The sequence below is a fragment of the Pleurodeles waltl genome, chromosome 6 (genome assembly GCF_031143425.1).
Source record: "Pleurodeles waltl isolate 20211129_DDA chromosome 6, aPleWal1.hap1.20221129, whole genome shotgun sequence".
Lineage (NCBI taxonomy): Eukaryota > Metazoa > Chordata > Amphibia > Caudata > Salamandridae > Pleurodeles > Pleurodeles waltl.
Genome location: NC_090445.1, coordinates 210,193,990 through 210,219,089, shown reverse-complemented (window position 1 = coordinate 210,219,089; position 25,100 = coordinate 210,193,990). Strand labels below are relative to the sequence as shown.

The following is a 25,100-nucleotide window of genomic DNA, read 5'->3' as shown; positions in this document are numbered from 1 at the left end:
ACAATCTATAATAACAATAAATGTCTTCTCTAAACTAAGAAGTGCATTCCAGAGAGGTTTTGCAAGATCCGTCATCAGATAAGAGAAGGAAAGCAGAACATTTTGTCGTTAATCGGCAGTCGGAGTTGGAGATTGGAAGTGCACTATTTAAAAGTGTAATTGTTTTTTGTTGTTTAGAGAGTTAAAGAAGCATGGCAGACCATGTTTGAAAGTGCATGTGAAGTTAAACTGCCTTATGGTGCTGTGAGAAACATGTTTTCTTGTTTATCAGGACTGTGTGAGTCTTGGGATGAGTAATGTGATAAAGCAGATTTAGAAAATGTGCCTTTTGAAAGAAATGATGTTCCTTTTGTTCTTGACAGAAGGGTTTGGATACTTTTATCTGCTTACAGAAAAATGCAGGAGAGATGTAGGCAGTTAGAACATGAAAATAAGAATTTACGTGAGCAAATTAGCCAGAACACATTATTGCAAGATAATGCTGAAATCTATGAAACTGCTGTTTTAGAATAATCTGGCTTTTCCCATTCCAGTAATGAGGAGGTTAAAACAGCTGTGGGCCAGTCTGAGCCTCAGTGTGAGCAGAGCGTAGCGCAGAGAAGCCCACAGTTTTTGGCAGTTGAAGTGCATTCCTTAACAGATAACACTAAGAACAGAGCTAAGAATGTGATTTACAGACCGCTTTTGCAAAGTACGATGTTTAAAATTAATTCAGACAAGGCAGAAGTACTGTCGCAAAATGTGCAGTTACTGGGAATTCAGTGGAATCCAGAAAATAGACAGATGCGGTCACAAGTAAAACAAAAGATTTTCTTACTATTTGCACTAAGCAAGAGACACCGAGTTTCACGAGCTTGTTTGATTTTTGGCCCTCATCTGAGTGAAATCTTAACACTCTGGTACAAAGTAACTAGGAAAAAACATGAGCAGCTGCGCGCTTTTGGTTTGGCAAATGAAATAATTCAGACTTTAGGTTTCTGCGCAGTGCAAGAGGGAAACACTGATTTACATGTAAATCAGGAACAGGGGAGGACAAGAGTGCCCCTGGAACTTTGGAGTAAGCTTTTGACTTGTTATTGGGCTCTAGCGAATACTGAGCAAATGACATTAAATGATAATGTAATTCTGAAACCTGAAATATCAAGCATGCAGTGGGTGATGAGTTCACCTAACTCTCACAGTTTAGGACAGGCACAGGAGGCTAGTATCATACACTGGATCTGGTACATGCAAGACAGGGCTAGAGTCACTGCAGCCCTACATGAACAGGTGTCACAAGCCCCTTTTCAGGATGAGAAGAGGGTGCAGGGAGTACCACAGGTAAAAGAGTCAACAATGAAATTGGGAGCACCATTTGAATTCGTGTCCCCTGAGGATAAAAAGTAAGTTTGTTTGACTATTGATTCAGAATTGTACAATGTGTGTCAGACTTTAAAGCAAGAGCTGCTTGAGATGTGTCATTTTTACACTGATTCTTGGTTCACTGCCAATGGTTTCGCCGTTTGGTTTTCCACATGGCTTGCACATAACTGGTTCAATTCCCTTTCAGATGTTAAAGAGAAAAATTCAGAGTCTGAAGTGTCCTTCCAGAATTCTGACTTAGTGGGGATGGCTAAGTGGGTGCACCAAAATGTGGACATCTGGGAGAAAAAGCCACTTACAGGTGGGCAGAGATTAGAGAGATGCACATTCCCCTAGATTTGATAAAAACTGTGATTTTGCAATGTCCTATTTGTCAGCACGCACAACAGAGATCTGTCCCACAAACAGTCAAAGATCAGTTGGGGAGAGTAAAGTTACCAGGACAGATAAGGCAAATTGATCAGGTTTTAGGGGGATTGATTGCTGCAGATTACCAAGGAGAAATCAAAATGATGCTGATAACTAGAAGAGTATCTGATTTATTCATACAGATTGGAGACAGAATTGCCCAACTTGTCACAAGTGCAGTGAATGGAGGTTTGGTAAAGGAGTCTGCCCCAGCCCTTCTGACAGTGCATGGAAAGGGAAGCTGTGTTGCAGCAGATAAAAACCTCAGTGCTAAGGTTTGGGTTGAATCCCCAAATGACCCTCCAGAACCTGCAGAAATTATAACAAAGGGCCCCAAAAACATCCAGCTGATTATAAAACAGGGAAAGGAAGAAGAAGGGCACATTTCAGATGACAAATGTTATTTGCAAGAAAAGTCATACTTTTTTCTTTTGCAGATCCTACCACGCCTCGCCACTGACCATGAGTGTGCTGTGTGGTCTCCCTTCGGGTGTGTGCGTGTGGGGTTGGGGGAGGGACCGAACCCCCAACCTGAACCTGATTGATTAAAGTACAAACCCCATGGATCCATTTTGAGCAACTGGCGCCTTCAGTTAAAGTTCAACTTGTTTGATTACATTCTTCCACTGGAACTAAGCAATCTTACCAGTTAACTGTCTATGGTTTTTCGTACGGAACTCTGACTTTCACTTACATTCCAACAAACGTTTCAGGTGGACCGTGTACCTTTACATGAGTAGTACTCATGCTACATCAACTATGAGATCAATCCACGTCCATTGCTTTACATTGATTGCTTTTATCATTCAAATCTGATTTGCTTATAATGTTTTTTTGTTGTTGATGTTTTGTTTTTTGTTTTTGTTTGAAATAAGAGTTATGTAAACAAATATTCATTGGTCATAGGGTGGAGTGTGATGCTATTAATTGTGTTTGACCAATGACTTTGTGTTTCACCACTGCGCATATTAGTTGCGCAATGTTCACCAGTAGCACATTCAGTTTAGCTGCCTATTGGCTTTAACATGGCAACAGACATTACATTTGTTATTTAGGTTAGCTGCCTATTGGCTTTAACATGGAGTTAGACATTGCAGATGAGCTGTGTTTTTCCACATGATAGACCAAGCTGTGTTTTTGACACCAGACCCTAGCTGATAAGAGCACGTAGATTTTGTGTTTACCTCTCAATCCAGTCTGAGAACGAGTGAAGTTTGGAGAATTGGCACTCTCCAGGTTTATTTGGTTCCCACACTGAGTTTGCTTTTAACGATGGCTCTGGGCGACAGCAAGGGAGAAATATTTTGACTTCAGACAGGAACGGACGTCAGTTGCCTGTCCCCGTTTGGGTAGAAAATCTCTTTCTTGCAGTTGAACCACAGTCATCAACTTGAAGCCCCAGAAAGATGAAGCAGAGGGATAGGCCCTGCAGCCCTACGGTGATGCAATTTTGACTTTTATGCTTTGCTTTGAAGTTATGCTATAATATAATCACATGTATTTGCTATGTACATTGCAACTGAGAAGTACTTTGATATATTTTGCTTTCATTGCTGCGACTACTTTTGAACGTGTTCTTCCAACCTACTAATTTCGTCTCTCAGGAACCTCGTCGTGAAGTAATAATAACAATAAATGTCTTCTCTAAACTAAGAGGTGCATTCCAGCGAGGTTTTGTAAGCTTGGTCATAAGATAAGAGAAGGAAAGCAGAACAAAAGCATAGTAAATGATTACCTTGCAGTGCACCAGGATACAGCAATCTTAATTGGGGCTCTTCAGTGATTCCTTTACCATCACCCTCTAACAATGCCTCTCGTCTCTCTAGAGCATCGTCTCAAACATGTATTTAATTTGTTTTATAGAGCTTCTTTTACCAATGTAAGATGTTGGAGCACTTTACATCTCACAAGCACATAAAGAGACAATGAATCATACATGTGTAAATCAATGCACAAGAAACGTGACATAAGACAAAGAGGACTAAAAGGTGTAGGATTCACATGTCACCCATTCTGGTAGGCATTTTTTAAGAGTCTTTGGTCTGGGGAAGCATTAACTCAGGATTCAGACAGTAGGAGTGGTTAGGGTTGACTTTACTAATAATTTATTTCTACCCAAACAAACCCTGCTTGCTTCAAGCCATGCCCACACCTCTGAAGGCATGAAAAACAATGAGACAGTCCTTGGACAACTGTCCTGAGTTTCACCAGGAAGAAGAGTACGTATTTGATGTTTAGATGTTGTTTAACTTCAAGGAAGGATCCCCACTGTCTTTGTACTGCTGTGATGTAATCAGGGTAAATGTGTACATTCTTGCCGGCTAATCACCAGGGCCTGCAAGTCAGTGCCTTCTGTAGGATATTATCCATGTCCCGGAAGTTTAGTAATCAGGCACTATCACCCACGGTGGCGCCCCATTGCCAATGGGGACTCTATGGACCTGTTCACCCCCGCATCTCCCAACACCACCTACAAAACAAAACTCCAGGATGCAATTTGGGGGATGGAAATGTAAGTGAGTGCCTTATTGCAACAGCGTTATAATTGTAATATGTTCAAAATCTATTGAAGAGATTTTTTTTATATTTGGTTTTTGAAGCCGAATGACTGCAGCTTTTGCATCAGCGCTCTAAGAACAACTATTTACATATACATTTTATTTTCAGACATGTCACTGTTTTCTAAATTTTGACTGGATATGGTGTCAATACACAGTAACAAAGCAGACGGGGTGGGACGGTAAGAGATATATGTTTAAGTGAGGTTTTCCTTTAAAGGTAAGGGATATAGGGCCAGACGTACCAAAGGATTTTACCCATTCTGTGTCTATGGGAAAATGCATTAGTACATATGGCCCTAAAACCCTTATTATACGATACTGTCATAGTGAGAAAACAGAGTATGTGCCCAATTCCCATATTCAGGATTGTGCAGAATTTATGTTCATCCAAGAATTTCCTCTGTGCAGGATTCTGCACGTTATTCGTGCCTCATTAACTGAAAATAGGGTGTTAATTTTATTCTGGAATAGAACCACAAGATGCTGTATAGGATATTGTGAGGATGAAAGTGAAGGCCAGTAAAGACAAATAATAAGGGTCTTACTGCCCAATTACATTAGGACAAAGCTCAGATGAGAGTTATAGTAGTTCATAGCACAAGCTGCATCAAAAATAGCATTGTGCTCTGGGCAAAGAAGTGTGGCTTTATCATAGAAAAAAACAATATAATAAGGAGCAGGAAACTGAGGGCATCTGTGCCATCTTTTGCTAAAACGCAAAGAAACTATTTAAAACTTTACTGATTCTGAGACTCTGGAGAGATCTGATGGGGTGGTTCTTGCAACAACAAGCCATGCAAAATGGTTTGGATATATATTTTCCATTGGAGAGCTACTGGGCCCGCTGTAAACAAGAGAGGCATGTATTGGAAGACTGTTGCAATAGGCTTGAAGTTGGAACTCCCTAACTTTAGCTTCCTGGATAATTGATAATTAGCGAGAGGGGTAGGGAGAAAGAACCCTAATTGAATGGAGTCATGAGTAGTGTGAAATGTGATTGGGGAGAGAGATTACACCTGTCCACCAAACTCCCGACAGGGTGGCTGCCGCCGCAGTGGCTACTAAGCCGCCAGACCTATTACAAGATTCCCGCTAGGCTGACCAGCGGAAACAGAGGTTTCTGCCCGTCAGCCTAGCAGGAAACTGGTGGCAGCATTGTCTCCGGCTCGAAATTGAGCCGACTTTTCCTGGTGGTAATACCGTCATGAAGTGGCTGGTGGAGAACAAGGTCTTAATCAGCAGGGCGGCGCAGCATGCCGCACAGCAGTGGCTGATTGCGACCTCCATCTGCCGTCAACACCGATCCCAGCAGAGCCGGCAGTACACTGGCGGTCTGACCGCCATCGCGAGGCTGGCGGTCTCAAGACCACAAACATCGTAATGAGTCCCTAGGTGTTGAGTATGAAATCTCACCAGGAGGGATCTATTCCCAACCCAATCATACTCCAGTACAAAAGGGTGGCTCCCAGAAGCAGAGCAAGAGAGGTAATCATGTAAAATCGAAACTCCTTCTCATCTGGGATGTTTTTGCTCAACAAATGGCCGAGAACACCACCTAGAATACAATGAGAAAAAAATAATCACATAACATCTTTAGGCACAAAGCAGCATCTAATGAGTAACCATACCAGAGAAGGAGGTATGCTCAGGTGTACTCACCAGTCACAATCCCAGCCAGGACCTGATGTGGAAAATGAGCCAAGATGAAGATACGAGAGACTCCCACTGCTAACATTAGACTGCCGTAAACAGCACACGGAAGAAATCTGACCAGGCGGCTGCAGAGAGCAAAGAAAGGGTGAACATCTTCAATACAAAAGAAGCTATGCACAGAAGTGCAAAGATATTATCTGCCATTGATGATTTAAATCCTGGGAGACAGATGGATACATCATTCCTCAAACTTTTAATAATTTAGAAACTATATAAATTCTGTAAGGGTATTGCACTGTGTGGTTTGCGCACAGAGCATATTTATCACTGTAAACAAACCATCAACGTGTGGTATACTGTGTCATCTTACACAATGTATAGAAAAATGTCAACATTATTAGTGAGATAATTTGTAACCACTTGTCAGCTTCAAGATTAATTAATACATTTTTAAGACATTAACAGAAAAAAACAGGTCCCTCTCTCACTGTGAATCACTACTGAATGACATCTGTGATTTGTCATGCAGTTCTCACAGCACTAGCTTCGCTAACAATACCTGAATTCTTCCAGCTCACGAGCATCCATGTTCATCCTCATGGCACCGACTACACACATTCACCCTAACTGTATTAACAATTAAAAGTGGTCCTTTTGGGTCCTCTGCAACCAAGTCCTCATTTATCATAGATGTTTTTCTCAGGTCCTGCTTGCTAATTTTCCACAACTATTGAGAATAATTATGTTTACATTTTGTGTAGTAGTAAAAACAAGTTTATTAGTTAATTAAAACCATAAAACTTTTCCTTCCACGTAAACATTTAACAGAACAATTTTAGTGCAAAAAGACCATTACAGTTCTTTGGCTTAGGGTGAAATGGTAACTAAAATTTCCTTCCACATAATTTTTTTTAGAAAAAAACATACTAGTGCTATAAGGCATTAATAATAGGGCAACAGAACAAACTTATTGAAGGTAAGAAAAATACAACGCAAAACAAAATCTTGTGTTTAAAATGAAATGGTATATAAAGTTTCCTTCCACAAAGAAATATAAAGAAAACAGTGACAGCCCAAGTAGGTATTGGTAAAAATGGGACAAAGTGGGAGGAGGCCTTCTATCGATTTTATTTACCCCTACTTAAGTCTGGTTGTTGGTACCAGACTTTATTATGACACAAGCTAAACAACCCAATGGACTACCTAGGAGCCTTCCCTTCTTTAAGATGTTCAAAGTGGGTTATAGGGATTTCGCTATCGTTTACGCCCTCCCTTTGAGTTGGTTATTTCGAGAGGCTGTGGTTTTTAGAGTGAAAATTTCCAAAAATTGAACCAGCCTAATGTTCAATATTGTATTTCGAGGGTTAAAGGCTGCAATTAATGCTTGTCTGCATGATCTAATTGTTAAACCGTTAAATTCTTTTTTTAGTAGGAGTCTCCTTTCGGCCGCCAGGGCTGGGCAAATGCAGACCACATGCATCAAGTTTTTATCTGCTAGATGACTGAGACGGCACTCCCGGGAGCCTACTTGCCGCTCCTTCTTCCATTTTGGCATGAGGTCTAAAGTTTTTGTGTAGATTCTGGTGTTTTCCGCTGCTTTTCTAACTTTGAAAATCAATGTTAATAAGTTTTATACAATTGCTTCACTAAAAACCACATACAAATTGAGATTTTCTTCTATTTACAAAAAAATGCTTTTTATTAGAGCCCCTAAATAATTAAACAAAAGATGAAGAAACAAAAAATGAATACATAGTTTAATGACATTTCTGAACATCAAGCAAGCAGGCTAATATTAGACTATTCTTCCTTGCTGCTGACTTCAATACCAAAGCCATATTTTATTGGCCCCTTCAGTGAAAAATTGGCTCATTCTTTCTCACTTCAATTTCTGTAGCATTTTATTTTGTGGGAATCCTTTTATGAGCGTTTATATTTTTATACAATGATTAAGTTAATTCTCCTCTAGCTGGGGTTTTAGCAGTGATGTTCTATATAAGAGGCAAACATATTACACTAATTTCCTCACTTGATTACTCTGGCCCGCATATCCCACCCCTAGCAGCTCGGCACAGTACACAGACAGGGAAAGGGACAACAGATCCAAAAAAAGGTCACATTGCTTCCCAACTCCATCCTCTGGTCAGCCAGCTCCCGGCAATGGCCACAGCCAAAACGCTGCTTGGAGCACTTGTCCACTGACCGGTAAAAATGTCAGATTTGCACTCAGAAATTTGTCCTCATTTGAATATGTCCAAACTCCTGTGCGGCTCAATGACTGTAAAGCAGAACGTTAGCCGTACAAAACAAACCCACATCAAATCAAACACCCAATGAAATTAAAACCATCAGCAAAGCGGTGGGTCTAATGGCTGGTGTCAATGGAAGGACAAAACACGGTTTAAAGATAGTAATTAAGTCACAAAAATGTAAAGGTTAGTGGAAGTGACCCCCCACTTACCCTAACCTATGCTGACATTGCAGGTTTCACCCGTTGAACTACTTTAATCCTTCAACAGTCAGAGGTGTAGCTTCAGGGATGTTACACGCCCCCAATAAACATTTTCTGCAAAATAGTTGGGTACAGGTGTTGTCAGTCAGGTATGGTGGTGGTGTCGGATTTCAACAGGATTATTATTTTTTTTTTTTACAAACATTAGGACAGAAACGTGTACACGCTTTCTTTCTGTCTCTGTTTTGAAAGTCTTCAACAATGTTGGTTATTTTACAAAATACTGTGCTTTCTCCTACTTAGTACCCCCATACCAATCTGCATTCATCTCACACTGCCCCGCTCATGCACCCTACTTGTCATATAATGTATTTTAACATTATACCACCAGTGCATTGTTGGAAAATCTGACACACCCCCAATCTTTTTTTTGTTTGCTTGTTTCAATTTTTTTATTAACATTTTCAAAAGCAAAACAAAACCAATATCATACATGAAAATAGCATACGAGCTCCATAAATCAAAAGTGTACAGATCAGAAATGACAATAATCCTTTCGGAATAAGAAAATAATGATAATAAGAAATAAACAGGTAAGAGAAATATAGAAAAATAATTTCCACAAAAATATAACATAACCAGAATAGACTTTTAATCAGTCATCAAATTTGTTTACGTTCTCAATTGAAACAAGTAGTCGTCAAAATATTAAATTTGAATTCCAAAAGATTTGTATAATAGGATATGTAGAAAATAAATTTTACACTTCCCCCAAAAATAAAAAAAATAGCATCAAATTGATATAAAATTATCATTCAGTTTATATATCATCTTCTCAAAGTGCGCTACTTCGAACATATATTTCAGCCAAGATTGAATCACTGGTGTATTATTGGACTTCAAGTAACGTAAAATATTAATTTTAGCCAGACCAAATGCTGTGGACAACCATCTATATACATGAGTAGAGATATTTTCCAGAGTAGTGATATCATGCAATAGAGATAAGTGGGGTGTAAAAGAAACAAATACAGATGAAAACTTTGTTAAATCATTTTCAATTTGTAACCAGAACAGACGAATTTTGGAACATTCCCATAAAATATTAACAATATCACAATCTGATTCATGACATCTACAACAGTCAGAATTAGGGCTTAAACTAGCAGAACTAAGTTTTGAGGGTGACCAATGTCACTGATGTAGTATTTTAAAGTCATTTCATTTTAAACAAGAGTCGCAATGGCCTTTATTATAATTTTCTAGAAGCGCAATCCATTCTTTATCTGGAAAGGTAATATTAAGTCACGAAGACCTCCACACCCTTAAATTATTGGATGTATCAATAGAAAAGGATCTATGAATTAGTTTAGAATATATACCACAGACTGTTTCTTTAAAGTTCTTCGATATATGAATACAATGAACAAGAGGTGAGTGTGTAATTAAGTCTTGTGAAGCATCTATTAAGGAGTTTAAAATAGAGGATAACAGAATAACATTTTCGATGTGTGAGTTTAGGAGGTTTTACTCTTCTCATACTTGTAAAAATGAATTTAAAGTATTATGTCATGTAAACAAATCCGATAGAATATTTATTTTATGATTACTCCATACAGCCCAGTTACGTTCTTTAATTGCAGTATTATTCCAAATTACAGCCTAAAAGTGTAAATATGTATGAGATTTTGTAGTTCTATGAGCTTTACGCCAGGCTAATTGAAAGGAGAATATAACTGGATTAAAAGATTTTGCATATTTTTGATTTTTGGTATAGTAAATGGCCAAGGGAGTAGTCGTGTTTAATAGAAATTGCTAAATATTAACCCACAATGTGGTGTTTCGATATATAGGAAGTATATATATATATATATATATATATATATATATATATAACTATTTGTTGCGCAATCCAATAATTTTCCAAATGGGCAAGGTGTAAGTCTCCTTTTAAATAGGACAAATGCAATTTTGAACTACTTATACATAGTCTACTTTCTCCCCATATAAAGCGAGATATCATGGCAGATGTATTTTATTATTAAAAGAGGTTGCTGCAGGTAACAAAAACATACTAAATACATAGTTGAATTTAGGGATTGTGTTAATTTTGATAATCCAAACTCCACCCCATTATGACAAAATTAACTGGGACCAAAAATGAACATCCAATTTTAGTTTTTCAATAAGGTTCAAGTTGTCCATCATCATATTCTTTAATCCTGGATTAAGTAAAATCCCAAGATATCAAAGGTGAGAAGATTTCCATGTAAACAGTAAATTGCCCAGAGAAGCTATAGTGGTGTTAACGTTTGTTGGTAAAGCTTTGCATTTAGAGCAATTCATTTTATATCCCAAAATAGTTGAAAAAGTATTCAAAAGAAAAATTAAAGATGTAGTCGAAGATTCAGGGTGAGAAAGAGTCAATAAAATATTGTCAGCATAATAAAATGCTTTCACTTCACCAATAGGACATACTACACCCGTAATGCTAGCATTTTTTCTAACGGCAATAGCCAATGGTTCCAAAGCAAAGAGAAACAACAAGGGAGAAAGGGGGCATACTTTTCTTGTGCCACAATGAACCTTAAAATAAGAAGAGGGAAATCCATTACACGTAATTACTGCTGTTGGAAAATGATACATTTCTCTGGTTAGAGTAATAACATTTTTCCCAAATCCCATTCTGCCCATTGTTCTAAACAAATATCGCCATTCCACTCTATCAAAAGCTTTTTTTTTTTGCATCTAAGGATAACAAAACACTTTCTTCTTTTTTTATTCTGTTGATGCTACAATAAATGTAAAATTGTACGAAGATGATTTGAAGAAGAACGGGATGGGACAAAACCAACTTGAGACGGATGAATAAGCGACATAATAAGTGAAGTCAGTTGACTAATACTTTAGCCAGGATTTTAACATCAGAGTTTATTAATGAAATGGGTCTGTAACTGGAACATTCAAGTGGACCTTTACCCCGTTTAGGAATAACAGTAACACAGGCACGTAGAAAATCATTGGGAAGATTACCTAATTTCAGAGCTTTGTTAAAGAAAGAATGCAACAGGGGGAGTGTGTGAGTCTTGGTAATTTTATAAACTTCAATAGGAAAACCATCTTCCCTGGGGCTTTACCAGTAGCGGAACAATCAATAGCTTTCATAATTTCAGCTGTTGTAATTTTCCCTTCCAAGCTCTCTCTCTCTTCTCAAGATTATTTTAGAACAGCTATATTCCAAAGAAAGCATTGTCCTCTTTAGTATCTAAACTTTAGTGAGGAGTAGAGTGTCTCATAATGATTTTGAAATTGTGGCAATATCTCAGAAGGGAGAGTAAGTAAAATACCATTGGAGTTTCTAATGGCAGGAATAGTTCTGGAGGACTCATGCTGATGTAACTGATATGCGAAAAGTCATCCGGTGGGCGGCGGAGCTTGCTGGATGAAGAAAATGGCTGAATAGACCAAGTGCTCCTCCTCGAGGAACTGATCCTACATAATCCTGGTGTCCCAGACGCTATGCATACTAGCAACAGCTCCCAGAATATCTCCTAGCACCATGGGCCCTGCGGGTGGAGCGGACGGCAAGACCGGAGCTGTACGGCGGGTCCTGGAAGAGACGCAGCTGCTGCGTAGAGAGGAGGGCCAGCTGGGCACCGTCAGCCCCCAGAGCTACCGGGGCCCGGGCCGCTGGTGCTGTGCCGGTCGCAGACTTGATCTGCCGTGGTGGATACCCGGGCTGGCACCCGCATGTATTGGGGTAACATACTCCCCATCGGTCTGGAAGTGGCGAGCAGTTGATCGAGGCCTGCAGGTGGGGCTCGGCTAAGCCAGAGGAGCGCCTGACAGGCGCCGTGGAGGGCCTGTTTGTAATGTTGGAGAGTAACGGAGAAGAGGGATGTGCCTGCTCAAACAACGAACGGCCAATGGGAGCTGGAGAGAGCACGGTGCGGCCTGCTCCTTCTATGGCCTCACAGCACTTTTGAAGCTGGATATGAGGAAGCCCCCCATTCTGGGATAGTGGGAACTGTGAAAACGCACACATGATGCTGCCATGAACTGAAGCAGGGACCAGTACTGCGCTATTGGGGGGCACCAATGCATAACCTTTGTGAGGCGCACAGTCGTGACGGGACTGGTGACTATGAGCGCTGGGATAGTCGCAAATATGGGGAAAGCGGACAGGGTCTAGACCAAACTGCAGTTTAACTAGCCAAATACACCAAATGCCCACGTTGAAGGATTGCTGGCCCCAGAGGAGACACTGGTGGGAGCTGCTGAGGGGTCAGAGATAGACTTAAGCTGTGCTGCATTGCGACCAATATTTGCTTTAATAAAAATAGACGTGAAGATAGACGCAAAGATAGACGCTCTCACGTACAGGATGGACCGCATATCTGAGAGGATGGACAAGAAGGGGGAAAGACTCAATATAGTACAACGAAGGGAGTCGGAGGCCAAAGGTGAGCTGAATACGCTGGCGGCAGCACAGAAAAAGGCAGACACATTACTTGCGCTACAGTCTAAAACAGAGGATTTGGAAGTGTGCTCCGGTAGGAACAATGTGAGAATCGTAGGGGTGGCAGAGTCTACCTGCATCGACAACATGGAGTGATTTGTGGAACAATTGCTGACTGACTTGTTGGTCAGAAACACCTTTTCAACGATAGTTGTGGTGAAACGTGCACATCTTTCCCAGGTGCAGCTCCCAGTCCCTGTGCCCCCTCTGCGTCCCTTAGTTGCAAGATTGCTTAATTACAGGGACAGAGATGCAGCCCTTCGGAGGGCACAAGAGCTGGAGACTCTGAGGCATGAGGGAGCAAAGATCCCACTATTCCCACACTTTACCCAACAGGTACAGGAGGCACCAGTTTTTGCACGGCAAACAACTCAGGGACTTACATATTGAATATATAATAATATGCTGTGACCAGCTCACCTAAAGGTACCGATAGACTGTAAAGCTTTGATATTTGTGGACCCGAAGAGACTGCAGCAAATCCTCGGGGAAAAAAAATAGGGGTGCAGGGGCGGTGTGGCAGCCGGGGAGGGAGGAGATGAACAGGATACAGCCATGGATGGTATGGAATAAGGCTGCTGATGCACACTGGAGGGGGCGCTGTCTTCTTCTACACCCAGTGGTGGGAGGAAGTTAACAGATCCATCTCAATGTTGTTGGACTTTGGTGGAGGGGACTAGTTCCCTAATCCATGACTCGGCTATGTTTAGACTCCGATAGTCGTGGGGTCCGAACGGCCCTTTAGCAGACAGCGGCGCTTATGGAATTTCCAGTGGAACCATCTCAGTGTACAACAACAGGATAGTACTGAAGGAATCGTATTGGCCTAAGAGCCATTGCATAATTTTGAACTGTTCTAGAAGCTGGTTAGGATGCAATAAAAGTGTATATATGTTCTTCAGGCCATTGTAACACCTTTGAAAGGTATGGAACGCTTGGCATCTTGGCCCCAACGTGTGAACCATTTGTTTGCATATGAGGTTATTGTGGGTGTTCAGGGTAGGCTGGGAGGGGGTTCTAAGCAGCGCAAGTTGTGGGTAGCTTGGTGTGGGTGAAGGGGAAGGCTGTCTGGGCTTCGGGATTTCAGCAGCATGTCCAACTGCAATATTTGCATAGAGTGAACTGGCCTCTGTTTGTTATGCGATGCACATCACATGACTCACAATATAACCCAGGATAGGTACACATGAGTGGGCTGGGTAAGGCCACGAAGGTACATCTGATTATGTGGAATGTCAGGGGGCTTACCAATGGCTGGAGGCTAAGAGGAGTGATGGCCTATATGTGAAGGCATATGTTAGATGTGGCCATATAAGAGGAGGCCCACCTTGCTCCTGACCACAAGGAACGGCTGCAACGTAGAGTGCAGGGGCAAATATGTATGGCAGGGTTCATCTTGCATGCCAGGGGGTGCTTACCTGGGCAAGAAAGGGGGTGGGAATCTGTTTGCAGGAGTTATGTGTGGATTCCAATGGACGCTATGTTGTTGCTGAGCGCTACATCGACGGACAGGCGATACTATTAGTGGGAATATATGGCCCTAATTATGACTATCCAAGTTTTTACTTTGCACTAAATGCTAAACTTTGTTAATGGAGCAATTTGATTGTGTTCTTAATCCTGAACGGGACAGATCAAAAGGCCTTCCAAAACAGCTTTCAGCAGCGGCTCGTGCTGTTACTGATATTATACAGTGCAAGGGTATGATAGATGTTTGGCATCACAGGTCGCCATAGAAATCAGGCTATACACATAATTCAACCGTTCACGGTGTACACACCTGCATTGACTACTGGCTAACATCTCTAGGGTTGCCCTGCACAACAGGGAATGTGAGGTGCTTCCCTGTACATACACAGACCACTCCCCTATTCTTATGGGACTGGATTGCGCCGTTTTCCCTCCTCCTGCCTTCTCTTGGTGGTTCCCTCCGAATTCACTTCTATATGAGAACTTCCGGGTTGAGCTGGGCCGGGACACTGAGGAAGTCTTCACACTAAATGTGGGTACAGTAGCAAAACTTGCCACAGTCTGGGAAGTCTTTAAAGTCTATATACAGGGTCTCACAATGGCAAAACATGCTGGAGTGTTACGGTCACTGCTTGCCCGGTTTAGCAATTGGAGGCCGAAATAGCAGATTTAGAGTCTAGACTGGAGGGAGGGAAGACACTGTATTAAGCTCTCTCCAAAGCAAGTTAGTAGAATTCCAGGAGACAGCTCAGAATGAGGTAACACATATGAGAAAATATGTGGTGGCACAGGTTTATAGAGAGGGGGCACAGCCAGAGGCTACACTTGTGGCATTGTTGCGTCCCAAAAGGGAGGACGATGTAATTTTGCAGGTACAAGACGATACTGGTCAGGTTCTGAGAGGCACAGATGAGGTGGTGGAGCGATTTTGCAGCTATTATGTAGACCTATATGTCACGATTACAGTTTGATGAAGCAGCGGTTACAGATGACCTTGTGCACATAGTGATGCCTTGGCTCTCTAAAGACGAAAGGGAGCGTTTATTGGCCCCTTTTAATCCCCTTGAGATCATACATGTGCTAAAAGACATGCCATCCAGGCAGGGTTATTCCCTGTCCCCGGTCCTTTATGCTCTGGTTGCCGAGCCCCTGGCCTGCGCACTGCGTGAATATCACTCACATTGCAGCTTGCACTTTCCTTTATATACACTTATGGTGTCAGCCTATACAGACGACATGCTGCTGTATATGAAAGACGGGAGCACAATTTGGCTCCGGGTCATTTGGAGTAAATCGATAACGTTCCCCCTCATTCCCGCTACTAAGCCAATGCAAATGGACTATGCACTAAAGAGGACTGACGCCATTCCTTATCTGGGCATACTAATTCATATGAACCCAGAAATAGTATTGCAGGATAATTATGGAAAAGCGATACAGCGCCTCACCAAAGTCATGGAACATTGGAATTAAATTGCCTCTTTCTCTCACGGGGCCAGTAGCTATCATGAAGGTGGTTGTGCTGCCTCGTTTTTTTTTTTCTCATTTCAGAACATCCCGATAATTCTCCCACAGCAGTATTTGACAGTCTGCGTACTCTTGTGTAGGTTGGCATGGGCGGGTGGACAACAGAGAAGGAAGTGGCAGACCTGAACTCTCCCACATGACTTGGGAGGCTTTAGTGCACCTGATCTGGAACTATATTATTTGGTGGCACAAGCAAGAGCTTCCACATGTCAGGATGGAAGGCGGCGCCGTGCAAGCTGCTGACACTCCTCTTTGAGCAACCGATCCGGAAATATGGGCGCTGGACTTCCTGAATGTGACACTGTGCGCATGGAACAGACTTTGAGAGAGGCAGGCAGGTTCTTCGCTATATTCTCCAGAGATGCCCCTGGCCTGGTGTGCATGGCTCTCATTGTCTAAAGAGCAGGGAGCCATACTGGCGCTGAGAGAACTGGGAATCCATGTATTAGAGGATATGTTTATGGATGAACATATGTGCAGTTGGGAGGAAATACAGATACAGGCGCTTAATACTACTCCGCTGATGCAATTCTACTACCACAGGGTATGGGCTGGGATGCGCGCCCTTCTGGATAAAGATTTGCTAGAGCCCCCTGCTATGCTATGCTATGCTATGCTTCACTTCACTTCACAACATTATGGGCACGAGCAGACGGATGGGGGGCAGGGAGTGCCACGCGCTAGACTGGCATGGCAGAGCAAGCTGCAAGGGCTAAGATATGATAGCAAATGGATGTACTGCTGTTCAGTGACCAGGACTATTTCTTTAAATAGCAGACACAGGTTAATCCATTTTAAGTATATTAAACGGGTGTATTACACCCCAGTCTGCTTGCACAGGTTTGGACTTAGAGCACGACGTGCAGTAGATACTCGGTGGAGGGAGCGGACTTCCTTCATTTGTACAAAGCTTTTGGCAAAGAATATTCAGGGAGCTAAGCACTATCGTAGGTGAATCACTGGAACCCGATCCACAGGTGGCGCTGCAAGGCTATGATAGAGACGCCTGCTGGTGAAGCGTAGGGTAGTGATGCAATGGGGTTGGGGCCCCCTGCCAACACTTAAAGATTGGGTAAGAGATATGACATACTGCAATGTACAATCTGATACTTTTGGCAAACTCCTCCCCAGTTGCAGCCACCCCATGATCTTTGGGTTCCATTCCAAGCTTATCTCCTAAAGAGGGGGGTGGACATGCAGGAGAGTAAAGTGAATGACCTGGAGGCTGGGGTAATGAGGGATTAAGGTTTAGGGAAATACCAGCAGGGACGTGTCTTACAGGGATTTATGGCCATTAGTCAAAACGAAACCACCTGTACTCCTGTAACGGATTGTCTGTTGACCCTAGCATGGCTCTATTGGTGATGTGAACACTGTGGATACTGCAACGCTGTCTAAATGATTGGTTATCTGATTATCTGCTGTCTGATTAAGTTTGTATAACTTGTTTATGCTGAAAACCAAGTAATTAAATACATTAAAAAAAAAAAAAAGTCATCCGCTTTCTCCCCTCTTTCATAATGATGCTGGCAAATAATAAAAAGACATTTTCAGCATAAGAGGTATAGAGGTTATTAAGTTTGAATTTGACAGAGTAACTTCTTTGATACCTCTGGAGACTGTTCGACTATAACGTTCAGTAAGGAGCGAGACTTCCTTTTCCAAGGCTATCTTATCGATATAGACTACTGGTGGCCCACCGCCCTAGGCCCCGCACCCAACCCCACAAACCTTGCACGCAACCTCGGCATCATCCTCGACCACTCCCTCGCCATGACACAGCAAATCAATGCTCTAACCTCCTCCTGCTTCCACACACTCCGCACTCTAAAAAAATCCTTCAAATGGATTCCCCCAGAAACCAGAAAGACAGTCACCCACGCACTCATCAGCAGCAGACTGGACTATGGTAAGGCCCTCTACGCCGGCACCACACTCAAACTCAAACGCAAACTCCAGATAATCCAGAACACAACCGCACGCCTCGTCTTGGCCTCCCCCGTCTCGAACGAATCTCACCACACCTCAAATCCCTTCACTGGCTCCCCTTAGACAAGAGAATCATATTCAAGATCCTCATCCACGCACACAAATCCCTCCACAACACCAGCCCAACCTACCTCAATGAAAGAGTTAACTTCCACACTCCCACACGCAACCTCCGATCAGCCGACCTCGCCCTAGCCACAGTCCCCCGCATCCAATGCACCACCACAGGAGGCAGGTCTTTCTCCTACCTCGCCCCCAAAACCTGGAACTCCCTCCCCACCGACCTTCGCAAAACCAAAGACCTACTGGTCTTCAGAAAGAACCTCAAGACATGGTTGTTCAATCAGTGACCCTCCCTGCCCCCGCCAGTTTCCCCTCCCCCAGCGCCTTGAGACCCTCACGGGTGAGTAGCTCGCTCTACAAATTTTTTGACTGATTGATTGATCGATGTTTACTTATTTATTTAGAAGAAACTTTCATAATCATACCCCTAATGACAGCTTTGCCAGCACCCCATAACGTAATAGCTGCAGTTACTGAATTCTCATTTTCTTTAAGAAATTGTTCAACATGATGGCATAGATTATGTTCTCTTGAGGAGTTTTGTATAAAGAGATATTAAATCTCCAAATGGGTTTTGGGGTATGCTATAGACCTACATTTACGTGAATATCTAATAAATGATGATCAGAAAGTCTACAAGGAGCAATTCCAGTTTCTGATACTATTTGTAAAGGTGAAGGAGAGGGCAAAAAGTAATTATTCTTGAGAGAATTAAATGTGAGCATGATATAATGGTGTATTCCCTTTTGTCTGGCTGTAATAATCTCCACAGCTCTTGTAATGGAATGTCTTTAATGAGATCTTTTAAAATATGTCTATCACTGGTATGATGACTGTCTGGTTTACCTGATCTGTCTATGTGTGGCTCAATAGTCACATTCTAGTCTCCCCCTATTATCAATTGAGTAGGACCTAAAGAAGACAACAATCTACTAATGTGAGAGAGAAATTTAGTTTTGGAGTCAGTGGGTGCATAAATAGAACCAACAATCAAAACAGAATTTTGTATACGAATTTTGGCAAAGATATATTTACCATTGGTGTCCACCCATGTCTGAATAATTTTATATGGTAAATTCTAATGAAAAAGTATAGCAACACCACATTTAAGGGTAGGTTTAGTATCAATAGATGGTTTGTTGGAAGTAACAATCACATGTATAACATGACCAATCCAATCTCTTTTCAGTTTTTCACTTTCTAGTGCAGCAAGAGGAGTTTCCTGCAACAGTGCAATATCAGGCTTATGCTGTCCAAGAAAATTAAGTATTTTCATTCTCTTGATAAAATGTGTTAAACCATTAACATTCAATGAAATAATCTTCAGAGGTTTCATCATAGAGTGTTGCATAAGGAAGAGAGTAAGAAGAAGAAAAACCCAGTAAGAAATTAAAAAAGCTGAATAAAAAAATTAAAAAAATCAAAAGGAGAAAGAAAAGAAGAAATAAAGTACCAGAAGGAAAAATCACAGCACACCAAGACACAAGAAAAGAAAAAAGAAAGAAAACAAGAAAAGTAAATGTCATAAGCTAAAGAAAAAAGGTAAGTAGGAAGGGGGTAGATGAAATTAGAAAAACAAACAAAAAAGAATAAACGTATTATAAAGAAAATGCTGAATATGAGGACATTAGAAACTCAAGTTGGGGTAAAAACTAAAGAACAGTATAAAAAGGACATGAAATTTAGTCCCCTCCTCCCTCTATCCACCCTCCTCTCTAGTGTACATGGGTAGAAGGAAGGTTAACATGTATTAGAAAAAAAAAAAAAAGTGGAGTAGAAAAAAGACCAATTGAAAAAAGTAGAGATCAATGAGAGAAGTAAATAAGAAATGATTTTAAATGACAAACGATACCATGTAAGTTGTCCAACACAAAGCGATAAGACAGCGATGTACATTTAACAAATTCAATCTTTAGACTGAGGGAGTAGACAATAGGCAACACAGAGTGAGAGGCAGATGAAGACAGCGGCGCCAATTATAAACCAAAAAAATCTTAAATAGAATATCCGACATCTCACAAGAATAAAAGCATGAGGTATTAAAAAATGTTATACAGGAATAATTATAAATATGAAACAGTGAGGCAGAGTGTAAGAAAAAAAGGGATACATAAAAGAAAGAAAAAGGGGGCAAGGAGAGACGAAGATAACCAAATTGTCCCCCCCAACACAAGATATTTATTAAATCGCACGTTTTCACAAGAGGATAAAAAGTTGTCAATGAGATTTTTTTTTTTAAAACAGTTATCAATCATAATCAAGATTTCAAGGGTGATCTAGATTTGTCCCTAGGTTGATATTTCTTCCATGCTTTTAATTTACCACCATGATACCAGGTTTGTTGAACTGTCTCCCATTCTCCACGATCATCAGCATCAGAAGGAGAATTAGTTGAACGACCCGGTATTGGTGGGAGGGAAGAATATTTATGTTCCAGCTCAGAGTCATTTTTGTCTACGTCGTTCAAAAATTATTCCAAGTCATAAGAACAGAAGTACTCTTTGGTTTTCCCTTGAAAAGTCACCATCATGGTTGCCGGTTCCGGAAGACCATTTTTAATGTCTATCTTCTTCAGCCTAAGTCGGAGGGCAAGAAATGGTTTCCTTTTAAGACTGGGGTGTGTTGAAAAGCCAGCAGTAATAATAACTTGTGATTTGTCATTCGTATATGGATCATGTTTCCTTACATACTTAATGATTTGATGAGCATGTTGATGTTGTAAGCAACAGGCTAAGGTATGACGAGGTTGTGAAGAACTGGCTGAGGTCCAAGAGCGAACACGATCGGCACGGTGTAATTCAAGCGGTGGAGTGAAGATGATGATCAAAAAGGTAAGAATTAAAATGGTCAGGAAAGTTAACATATCGTCTTTTTCTAATTGTTCTTGAATACCTAGAAGTCTTATGTTATTCCTCCTAATACAGTCCACCAAATCACTCATTTTTTGTTGTAGATACCAGATATCATGACTTGTACCAGGAGCCTTATCAAGATGAGTTTCAATTTCAGTAATATTCATTGTATGCATACGAGACTGGAATTCATTAACTTCACTTCTTAAACCTTGAACTTCCATAAAGGCAGAAACTGTGTTATTTACAGATGTAAGTGAAAATGTAATATCCAACAGTTCTTTTAATAAGATATCCAAAGCGGAGGAGGGTAGTTCTGGAGACACTGCCATCGTACACTTTGAATTGTCAAAGAGGAGTTGTAGGAAGTTGGCTCTGTATGTACTATTTCAAAGTAGGAAATAGCATGCACAGAGTCCAAGGGTTCCCCTTAGAGGTAAGATAGTGGCAAAAAGAGATAATTCTAATGCTCTATTTTGTGGTAGTGTGGTCGAGCAGTAGGCTTATCAGAGGGTAGTGTTAAGCATTTGTTGTACACACACAGGCAATACATGAGGAACACACACTCAGAGACAATTCCAGGCCAATAGGTTTTTGTATAGAAAAATATATTTTCTTAGTTTATTTTAAGAACCACAGGTTCAAGATTTACAATCAATACTTCAAATGAAAGGTACTTCACTTAGGTATCAAGGGAACTTTGAATCAGTAAAATAGCATGTACAGTTTTGGCAAAAATGGCAATAAGCTATTTTAAAACTAGACCGTGCAATTTTCAACAGTTCCTGGGGGAGGTAAGTTTGTTAGTTTTGCAGGTAAGTAAACCACCTACAGGGTTCAAAGTTGGGTCCAAGGTAGCCCACCGTTGGGGGTTCAGGGTAACCCCAAAGTTACCACACCAGCAGCTCAGGGCCGGTCAGGTGCAGAGGTCAAATTGGTGCCCAAAACACATAGGCTTCAATGGAGAAGGGGGTGCCCCGGTTCCAGTCTGCCAGCAGGTAGGTACCCGCGTCTTCGGAGGGCAGACCAGGGGGGTTTTGTAGGGCACCGGGGGGACACAAGTCAGCACAAAAAGTACACCCTCAGCAGCACGGGGGCGGCCGGGTGCAGAGTGCAAACAGGCGTCAGGTTTTCAATGGGAGACCCAGGGGTCTCTTCAGCGAAGCAGGCAGGCAAGGGGGGGCTCCTCGGGGTAGCCACCACCTGGGCAAGGGAGAGGGCCACCTGGGGGTCGCTTCTGCACTGGAGGTCGGATCCTTCAGGTCCTGCGGGCTGCGGGTACAGTGTCTTTACCAGGTGTCGGGTTCTTAGAAGCAGGCAGTCGCGGTCAGGGGGAGCCTCTGGATTAACTCTGCAGGCGTCGCTGCGGGGGCTCAGGGGGGTCAACTCTGGCTACTCACAGGGTCGCAGTCGCCAGGGAGTCCTCCCTGTAGTGTTGGTTCTCCGCAGGTCGAGCCGGGGGCGTCAGGTGCAGAGTGGAAATTCTCACGCTTCCGGCGGGAAACGTGCAGTCCTTTAAAGTTTGTTTCTTTGTTGCAAAGTTGTTTTTTCTTTGGAGCAGAGCCGCTGTCCTCTGGAGTTCTTGGTCCTTTTAGATGCAGGGTAGTCTTCTGAGGCTTCAGAGGTCGCTGGACACTGGGGGACGCGTCGCTGTTGCAGTTTTTCTTGAAGTGGGGAGACAGGCCGGTAGGGCTGGGGCCAAAGCAGTTGGTGTCTCTGTCTTCTCTGCAGGGCTTTCAGGTCAGCAGTCCTTCTTCGTCTTCAGGTTGCAGGAATCTATCTTGCTTGGTTCTGGGGGCCCCTAGATACTGAATTTAGGGGTGTGTTTAGGTCTGGGGGGTTAGTAGCCAATGGCTACTAGCCCCGAGGGTGGCTACACCCTCTTTGTGCCTTCTACCTGAGGGAAGGGGGGCACATCCCTAATCCTATCGGGGGAATCCTCCATCTGCAAGATGGAGGATTTTTAAAAGTCAGAGTCACCTCAGCTCAGGACACCTTAGGGGCTGTCCCGACTGGCCAGTGACTCCTCCTTGTTTTTCTCATTATCTCCTCTGGCCTTGCCGCCAAAAGTGGGGCCGTGGCCGGAGGGGGCGGGCATCTCCACTAGCTGGAGTGCCCTGGGGCGCTGTAACAAAGGGGGTGAGCCTTTGAGGCTCACCGCCAGGTGTTACAGTTCCTGCAGGGGGAGGTGAGAAGCACCTCCACCCAGTACAGGCTTTGTTACTAGCCACAGAGTGACAAAGGCACTCTACCCATGTGGCCAGCAACATGTCTGGTGTGTGGCAGGCTGGCAAAACTAGTCAGCCCACACTGGAAGTCGGGTATGTTTTCAGGGGGCATCTCTAAGATGCCCTCTGGGGTGTATTTCACAATAAAATGCACACTGGCATCAGTGTGCATTTATTGTGCTGAGAAGTTTAGGATATCCTGCCACTTGTAACGATTCCTTTGTGCTGCAAAACGTGCTGGAATTCATACATTCAACTTAAACTTAACAAGTGTGCTTAGCGGTCATCTTTATCTGTTTGGAAATCTCCATGGAAACCACGGATTACTAGCTGCATTTGGACTTTTCCTCATAATATTATTTTTTTATTTTTTTGGTTTTCAATTTAAGATTGAAAGTAGTTATTTATAATGGCAACGCAGAATTTCAGCATTTCTCCACCACAAGCATTTTGGCCAACAGGTTCTGAACCATCTATTAAGTGGTTAGAGTGGAAGGAGTACTTTATAAATTACATTGATGCAGTGGGTGATTCTGGCAACATGTCAGCAGACCAAAATAAACGTATTTTGTTACATTCTTTGGGTCCTTATGGGTTAAGAGTGTACAACCAAATGTTAAAAGCTCCAGTAGTTGGGGATCAGAACGTTTTTGAGGCAGCATTGAAAGATCTTGACACTTATTGTGCACCGAAGGTTTGTATAGGTATTACTAGATATAAATTTTTCCAACGTAAGCAAAATGAGAATGAGTCAGTAGATAATTATGTCGCTGAACTTAAAAAATTAGCTATTGATTGCAAATTTGGAGCATTACAAACTGAGTTAATTAGGGACCAATTAGTTATGCATGTTCATAATCAGAGTATTCAAGAACGTTTGTGGGTGAATGGTGATTCATCACTTGAGGAGGTTCTGAACATTGTGCGTAAAGCAGAGATGTCTGGTAGATGTGCCAAGGAATTATTGTCAAAAGTTAAGGAGTCTGAGTTTGTCTGTAAAATAAACTCCAAACCTGCCAGTAAGTCTTACAAAGCCACCCAAACTTCCAGTAAGTCTTTCAATGCCCAATCAAAATAGTTTTCTAAAGAGAAAAATAGATGCTATAGGTGTGGTAGTAAGGATCACCTAGCATATAGCAAGACATGTCCAGCTATCCAAAGAAAGTGTGGAAAATGTGGTTTAATTGGTCATTTTGCGAAGGTTTGCAGGAAAAAAGATAACGTCAAGTGTGTGTTGGAAAATTCTGAACAGGATGATGAAGAGGATGGAAAGGGTCATGGGTTTGGTAACGATAGTGTCATATGCTCTACAACGAATTTGATTCTGAATGTCAATGGGGAGCCAGGGAAAAACAAGCCTGAGTGTCAAATAAGCATTGGTGGAGTTATAATGAAAATTTTTGCTGATTCTGGATCACCTTATACCATTGTGAATGAAGAGGTATGGAGAGATAAATTCATAGGGAAATTTTGTATGGAGTTATGTGAACCTGATATACAACCACAAGGGTACAGTGGTGATAAAATTGATATGTTAGCTTATAGATGGTTAACCTTTAGATTTAAAAACAGATCCACTCGAGCTAAGCTGTATATAAGTAAGAAAGGACCACCAGTTCTTGGCTGGATTGATCAGGGTAAATTGCACATTGTCCTGGATCCAAACAGTGAAGAACAAGTGAAGGTGGTGGATGAAGAGTTGGACTTTGCAAGGGATCTGTTACGAAAATTTCCTTCAGTGTTTGACACAAACCTGGAAATTTTAAGGGGTTTTGAACACCGCATAATTTTTAAAGCTAATGCAGTCCCGAAGGTACACAAGGTTAGGAATGTTCCTATATTGATTAGAGACGAAGTTTCAAAGGAACTGGAAAGATTGGTGACCTTAGGAGTAATACAACCTATCGAAGCGTCAGAATGGATTTCTCCATTGGTGGCTACCAGACGCAGAAATGGAAAGATTCGGTTATGTGTGGACCTACGCCATTTGAACGATAATATTGTTATTGATCGTTC

At 42.0% G+C, this 25,100-nt stretch overlaps 1 protein-coding gene across 2 annotated transcripts in view; it reads right to left on the bottom strand.

Annotated features, from left to right (window-relative positions):
- The window catches only part of G6PC3 (glucose-6-phosphatase catalytic subunit 3), a 94,568-nt gene that overhangs the window by 5,537 nt on the left and 63,931 nt on the right, over nt 1-25,100 (bottom strand). For both annotated transcript variants that reach the window (XM_069237848.1, XM_069237849.1), the window contains exons 5-6: nt 5,991-6,109; nt 5,745-5,886 (exon numbers count right to left, since the gene is read on the bottom strand). In XM_069237848.1, the coding sequence (XP_069093949.1) occupies nt 5,745-5,886; nt 5,991-6,109 (261 nt within the window). The remainder of the gene's footprint in view (nt 1-5,744; nt 5,887-5,990; nt 6,110-25,100) is intronic.